We start from the raw sequence: 7,646 nt of genomic DNA on the forward strand, positions 1-7,646 counted from the left end.
CATTGTGCAAAATTATCACAAATTATTACTGATGCTTCGTTTTCTATTGGTATGTCTCCTCGTTTACAGTTAGAGCAATGATGTGAACATGAGTTCCATCAACAGCTCCAATAACTCCAGGAAAGCCCACAATACTCATAAAAGTGGCTTGTTTTTGCAGCATGGTCTGGCGGTTAGTTGGAAAGTCAATGAACTGTCAAATAGTAGTGGTCAAAAGTGATGTCCGGCCTAGGAAATTTGACATATTCGCCCTTGGTTAAAAAATAAATAAATAAAATAAAAATAATTTGTGATAATAATACAATGAAGCAAGCCAAATTGTGCGGTCATAATTTTTGGCCATGCTGTCATACAAAGAAATTATGAACACATGCAAAAACAAGAGGACCAATGAAATGTAAATAACGAGCCAAGAATTTGTGAACGGCTTGATCTGAGAAAGGGGTTATGATTTATGGGGATTAAAAAAACACACTGGGTGGATTTTTATCATTATAGGGTGGTTGTGTGTACACACTGCCAACACACATTTCAGTTCAAACAGCTTGCAAAAGTGCATGTCGCATCATATGAACCCTTTAAGCTTTGACTTAAGTGTCAAAAAATTCTTAGTAAAAAGTAGGACTTTTCCTTTGTATTTTAATGATTTAAGTGAAATGTGGGGTCATAAAAAAAAAAACCCTCCACACATTACTTTTGGCCACTGTTGTGTTTGGTGGGATTAGTGCCACAATATGTATGACCCTGCTTACCGTGTCATCACCGGTGCATTGCTGCATTTTTCCAATTTTACAGCCAAAAAATGTACTTACTACTTTCATTTCTGCAGTTAGAGCATTGACTTGTAGAGTGGAAGAAGTTTTTAAATTTCTTCCTTTGTCAGTTACAAAAACAAATTGACTATCTTGACAATCAAGTTTGTATCATTTTATCAACTCCATATCATCATATAACTATAATATGTCATATCTTTGTTGGAAAGTGTTTGTCTCCTCTTTGCTGCCATCTTGTTACTCCTAACTAGGTTAGGAGACCGCTCCAGCTCTCTAAAATAATTTAGGAGCTGAGACCTAGTCTTAACACTTTATGAATCACTCTTATTCTTAAGTCTAGGAATAAGAGTAAAATTAAGTCATTCTTTGAATTTTGACACACGTAAGACTAAAATTTTACTCCGAGCGGCTTTATACATACGGCCCCAGGTTTTGTTCTCACACGGTAGTGTCAGCACTGTTGATATTGTTACTGAAAGTTAAACGTCTTATAAAGGCCAGCTAAGCAAGTCACAGGTGACAGCAGCAAGCAAACCGCGCTCCATCAGGTGACAGATACAGAAAACATCCTCTGGAGAAACTGATATTCTGCACTGAAATCGGTCAATAAACTAAATCAATGAATATACACGGAGTCAGTGTAACAACTGCTCAATGTACCTTGTCTCTGGTGCAGATGTGTTTCTTTCCTCTCACTTCACACACTCGCGCAAATTTGAGGAAGCGCCGGTAGTCGAAGTTGTTCTGAATGCCGAGATGATAGCAATCCCTGTCCAAACAAACATCTTCAGTCAGACGAACGCTGGAAACATCATCATTAGCTCGGTGCAAACTGCATCTCACCTCGCTAAGTAGTCCCACTTATCCACATCGATACCGTTTCTTTTGTTTGCTACTATCTCGTACAGGAACGATTTCTCCATCGGCCTGCCCTCATATGGCCACTGCAGGGTTAGAAGAATAATGCTTTGAGTCAATGACAGACATCCATTAACAGACTCAGTAACACACTGCTTGGGAAGCTTTTAGAAAAGAGTAAACATCATGCACACAGCTGCCGTGGTTTCTGAAGCCAGGACTCGATGAATATAAATAACGGTGGCTTGACCCATCGCTTCAGCAGCCTGGGACTACAGCAGTGTCAGGTTTACTATATGCTGCTTGCATGTCCGTTTTGAAGCTGTACAGTACAGACACATACAGTGTTCCCCAGAACAAAACTCACACAGGTTTGGAAAGGTGTGAGAGTGAGAAAATTACACAAATTAACCATTTGTGTAAAGGCTTTGTCGCCTTATTTCCAACAATAACAGTTAATATTAGGGCTGGGTATTGATTCAGATGTCTCAATTTTTTTATTACATTCAGTGAATATGGTTTTAATACAAATGCTATTAATATTTCTAAAAAATGAACAGTAAACACCATTTACAAATGGTGAATTAATAAAAAGAAATTAAGAGCCAAAGACCTGTACTTTAAACCTTTTTTTTTTGTTTTTTGTATATGGTGCTATTTTTTAAAACAATAACAGGGCCCTATAAAATGTTTTTCTTAATTTTTCTAGTAATCAAATGAAGGCATAAAACATTAATTTAATTGATCCTAATCAAATGAAAATTAAACCCTTTTATTTTTTGGCAAAGAGCTGCACAACAGAGGTTTACTGTTAAAATTAAAAAGAAAACAACAGAACTGTGACAGAAATGTGATTATTCCTTTAAAAATAAAGTTTTATTAATATCTAGTAGTAGCAGTAGTAGTATTGTTGTTACATTGAGTCTTAAGACTGCACAATAGTAATATAGCCTATTTCTGTCACAGTTTCATCACATTAAACCAAACTTTTATTTTGACGGGTTGCCGTGAAGAACTTGCAGCTGCTGCGTATGTGATATGATGGTAGTTTTCTCAAATTAAACGGTAAAATGCTAATGAAGTGACTGTCAGAGCAGCTGGAGATGATATTCGAGTGTTTTATCGGCATATAGTGAGAAGACGGAGACCGAAAACACCGCGAGCGTCATCAACGCTTTAGTAAACAAACAAAACAGTGTGTCGAGCCATCCGCCATTCATTCATTGATGTCAAATGCTTCCGCAGATTTGTAATATTACTATAGCATTTCACCTGAGCATTGCATATCACACATATTGCTTTGTTCTTGGTTCTTGTCAACAGTATCTCTGCCATGATAAACAATGAATGAATGACAGGCTTTCCGATGTAACATCGCGCAAGGTAAATGAGATGGTGACATCTAGTGGAGAAGACTAATGATAAGATTCACACTAATCAGATCTTGTGTTAAATGTTTGCTGAAATAAATACCGGAAAAAACGATTCGCGGCTTTTGAGAATCGATATCGAATCGACGTCATTTAAAAAAAAAAGATTCATAAAAAAAATCTATTTTTTTGCCCAGCCCTAGTTAATATACTGTTTTAATGGAAATAGTGGGTTGGGAAAGTTATCAAATAACACTGATATTGTATCAAAGTTATAGCCACATTATTTTGACCTGGATTTTTTATTTTTTTTGTTTAAACCGCAACATCAAAGCTCTGCAAAAACGAGAGTGTGATGTTGATGTCAAGCGATGCTTTGTCGTAACATGTACACAAGGCAGCAGCTGATAACAGTGACACACCGATCTGTTCAAGATGGGGTTGTCCAGCGGCCCGATGATCTGCTCCCTAATAAAATTCAGGTCGTCAGGAAGAGTCAGCCCGTGGCGCACCATGACCTCCTCCAGACTGTTGACCTTCACCAGGTGGTCAAACATCTTAACCGAGGTTATCTCGTGCTGCGGGGAACACCAGCAGAAGTCATTACAACATCTGGCTCAAAGCTAACTCCACACAAGGTCAGCTCTTAGATCCCTGAGGATCAAGAACTGTGCACACGACTAGAGGAACGCAGTCAAGCTGCTTAGAAAATGGCCCAATCACATGCATGGTCTTACGCTGCTGACGGTTTTCCCTCACATACCTTCCATTTCTCACCAGGTCGAACTTTAGGGATGAACATGCCATCAAACATGTGAGAGACCTGAACAAAAGACAAGAGGCTATCAAGGAATGAAGATGCAAACCCATTAAAGCCATTAGTGGTTATAACTTGGGAAATCTGATCCGCCCATTTGAACCTGAAAAAGAACATGAGATCGTGTGAGAAGTCTGTTTGGAAGGAAGGCCGGAAGTCGGTCATCAAATGTCAGAAAGTATCCTGATGATTAACCCCCTGGGGTCGAAGCCCGCACTGGTACGGTCTGTCTCGTATTTTCTTTATGACCGCGAAAAGAACTAAAAATACTCCGTCATTTTTTATCGTACAGATTAGAATAAGGTATCGTTTGAAACTGCAAATGGTCTACTTTTATTTGTGTATAGTCATAATAACAACAAAGTGCGCTCTGTGCCGTCTCGGTCTCTGTCACCTCTCTTCACAGACACGTAAATAAAACAACATGAATACTTGCCTCAAAGACACGAGAAATATATGTATAGAAAGCTTAAAATGTCTACTTTTAAATAAAGTAAGTCACATCCAAAACAAATATTCCCTGTTAAAGTAATACATATGAAACCAACGCGATGTCCAGTTTTCCCGTCTCAACTCATTATCTCTAATGCAATCATGCCCACGAGCCGATCGCGCTTTTCAGATTCTAAACATCCACGTGAGACGCGTGCGCATGTAAACACCCACATCATCTGTAAACAAACGAGAAGAGTTCATCCCGGCTACTTTTTGTTTGTTTCTGGAAGAAGACGCACTGAGAGGAATAACCCAGAATTTACCTCAGAGGAAGAACACAACACGATGCATCGTGCAGCTGGATCCAGTGGAGGATATCATTCTGATGAGTAGCCTAAGATTACTTGCATCTGTTGTTATTGTGTTGTGACATAACATACACATTCTACTAGTTAGACTTTTCCCAAACTATAATTCCTGACTACATGTATGAAATCAAGCAAAACATTTTGAAATACGTGTCATTTCATTTTCTAAATGTCTCACAACACCAGGATGTTTGCTTCATGTTTTATAACATATAAAACTGCAAGATATAAAAGTAGTGTTAACACTATGAATGTTATTAGAGTCTAGGAATGTTTGGCACAAAGGTGTGTTACTGTTCAAGTCTCAGTGTTCAGATCAGTATGTTCAATCATGTGTCCTTGACTTTCAGTGTCTATATTTTTTTAAACTGTGTTGTAAATAAAATAGAAATAATCAAAAACCCACATTATTTTACTCTCCTCACACTCTTTCCTTACCTGCCTCAGTCACATTCATATTGATGGCCCATTATGGGAGGCCCTTTGTCTCTCAGGTGTGAATCACTAAATATTGTTAAGGCGCAAGGTGTTTTGTATTTATCCACTAGGTGAAGTGGGGGCTCGTTTGAGATCAAACTGAGAGAGGCTCAGTAGTTTTCGGATGTTGGTAAAATATTTGCTGGGCTGAAGAGGAAAAGATTTCCTGCAGAGTTTTGTCTTATATGACTAGAGGTGAGTGAGAGATTTGCGCTGTAAATGCCAAGAAGTATTAATGAGACGGGTTGGAACGCCAGAGCCATGTGAACTCCCATGATAGGGTGTAGAGCGGTTAACGCTGTTTATTATTTTAGTTTGTTGTTTTTGTTATGTCGGACGCAGGTAGACGGGTTAGCCGCTGAGCTGCATGTGGGCGTACTGAAGACTAGGGGTGAGTTTATTTAGTTGGTTTGTAGATACAGGAAGGCTCTTAATTTTCTTCTGGCATTATGGTGCTATCTGCCTCACTCTAGTCTGTGCTTTCTGTCTTACACCGGTCTATGTGCGTCCAAAGTGATTTTTTTTTATTATTTGATGTAAAATGTCATAGTTTATGTTATCATTATTATTGATGTTTTTTGGGGTTTGTATTATTACTTGTGTGTTACAGAGTTCCCCTTTCAGGGGCCTCTGTTTTAAGGGGCCTGTAATTGCGTTTGGGATAAAACCTAAGGAATTTGACTGCAGGCGTTCATCCTTTCCTCTTCAGCCCTGGATTGTTTTTCTTTATATCTTATAATTTTGTATCATTATTTGATTAATTTTTTATTAAAAGTTTACGTAAACTTTTATTCTTATGTTTGGCCTCCCTTTTTGGCAGTGTTGCTTCACTTAGAGCCAAGTGGTTGTAACAATATTCATGGCCATTGTCACTCCATCGCATACGGGCATTCTATCACAAAACATGTCTTACAAAAGTTAAATTAATATATTGTTTCCTGTGACGAGTGAACAGGATGATTTTCACATCATTTTGTAGCAAAAACTCTAGTCTACCACATCCAGTTCTCAAAAGTCTTGTGGACAAATATTCTGTATGTGTTTTATGGCTTTATTTCAGTGACTTAATAAATTTAGTTTTTCACTAACCACGCATAAACATTGTTTTCTCAAAAACACAAACATGTACTTTCATGCTGCTTACATATTACTGTAGCCTAGTTTGTGCTGAATACAGTGTTATCAGACTTTAGCCATTAATATTTTAAGATACTGACAAAAACACCAATGTCAGGGCATGTCAAAACTTCTCCAGGGCCCCAAAACACCCTTAGACCCCAGAGGGTTAAAATGTTCTTTTAAATTAATCATTTCATCATTTGATTGTAACGAGCATGAGTCACTTGCGGTGTGGATGTGCTGTGACTCGCAGCTTCTCTTCTCGGATCAGAGATGTGATGCATGTAAATCTGAATGTGTTCTGCTGTAAGGGAGGAAACCTAGTGAAGAAGCCAAGCTCTCTCACGTTTCTGAACACGAGCGTCACTCACCCAAGTCATGGCACAGGCCTGCAATCTGCACACACAGCACATCCTGCTTCGTTATGAGGAGCTCCGGTTGTTTTTCATCGAGAGCCTGGACCAGACAACCAGCCAGATATCCCACCCTGCACCACACAAACACAAACTGCCCCCTCAACTGACTGCAGGTTACTGAAATACTGCACAGGAGTCATTAGGGCCCTATGATTTCCACGAGGAATCCAGTCATTAAAATGGAATTTACAGTATAATGCGGAATGTCACAGAATTTGCCAAATTTGGGATGAATAAATGAAAAGTAGGTCTACACTTAAATCAATACATAATACGTACTAGTGTCTGTTAATATTAAAGGGGTCATATGATGTTGCTAAAAAGAACATTATTTTGTGTATTTGGTGTAATGAAATGTCTCCAGGGCCCCAAAACACCCTTAGACCCCAGAGGGTTAAAATGTTCTTTTAAATTAATCATTTCATCATTTGATTGTAACGAGCATGAGTCACTTGCGGTGTGGATGTGCTGTGACTCGCAGCTTCTCTTCTCGGATCAGAGATGTGATGCATGTAAATCTGAATGTGTTCTGCTGTAAGGGAGGAAACCTAGTGAAGAAGCCAAGCTCTCTCACGTTTCTGAACACGAGCGTCACTCACCCAAGTCATGGCACAGGCCTGCAATCTGCACACACAGCACATCCTGCTTCGTTATGAGGAGCTCCGGTTGTCTTTCATCGAGAGCCTGGACCAGACAACCAGCCAGATATCCCACCCTGCACCACACAAACACAAACACAAACTGCCCCCTCAACTGACTGCAGGTTACTGAAATACTGCACAGGAGTCATTAGGGCCCTATGATTTCCACGAGGAATCCAGTCATTAAAATGGAATTTACAGTATAATGCGGAATGTCACAGAATTTGCCAAATTTGGGATGAATAAATGAAAAGTAGGTCTACACTTAAATCAATACATAATACGTACTAGTGTCTGTTAATATTAAAGGGGTCATATGATGTTGCTAAAAAGAACATTATTTTGTGTATTTGGTGTAATGAAATGTGTTTA

At 38.9% G+C, this 7,646-nt stretch overlaps 1 protein-coding gene across 1 annotated transcript in view; it reads right to left on the reverse strand.

Annotated features, from left to right (window-relative positions):
- The window catches only part of LOC107661993 (deoxynucleoside triphosphate triphosphohydrolase SAMHD1-like), a 19,593-nt gene extending 12,352 nt beyond the window's left edge, over positions 1–7,241 (reverse strand). Inside the window, exons 1-5 of the mRNA XM_016451822.1 lie at positions 7,233–7,241; positions 3,765–3,824; positions 3,424–3,579; positions 1,617–1,717; positions 1,434–1,542 (exon numbers count right to left, since the gene is read on the reverse strand). Coding sequence (XP_016307308.1) covers positions 1,434–1,542; positions 1,617–1,717; positions 3,424–3,579; positions 3,765–3,824; positions 7,233–7,241 — 435 coding nt within the window. The remainder of the gene's footprint in view (positions 1–1,433; positions 1,543–1,616; positions 1,718–3,423; positions 3,580–3,764; positions 3,825–7,232) is intronic.
- Positions 7,242–7,646: the final 405 nt, after the last annotated feature.

The sequence above is a fragment of the Sinocyclocheilus anshuiensis genome, unplaced genomic scaffold (genome assembly GCF_001515605.1).
Source record: "Sinocyclocheilus anshuiensis isolate Anshui unplaced genomic scaffold, SAMN03320099.WGS_v1.1 scaffold1068, whole genome shotgun sequence".
NCBI lineage: Eukaryota > Metazoa > Chordata > Actinopteri > Cypriniformes > Cyprinidae > Sinocyclocheilus > Sinocyclocheilus anshuiensis.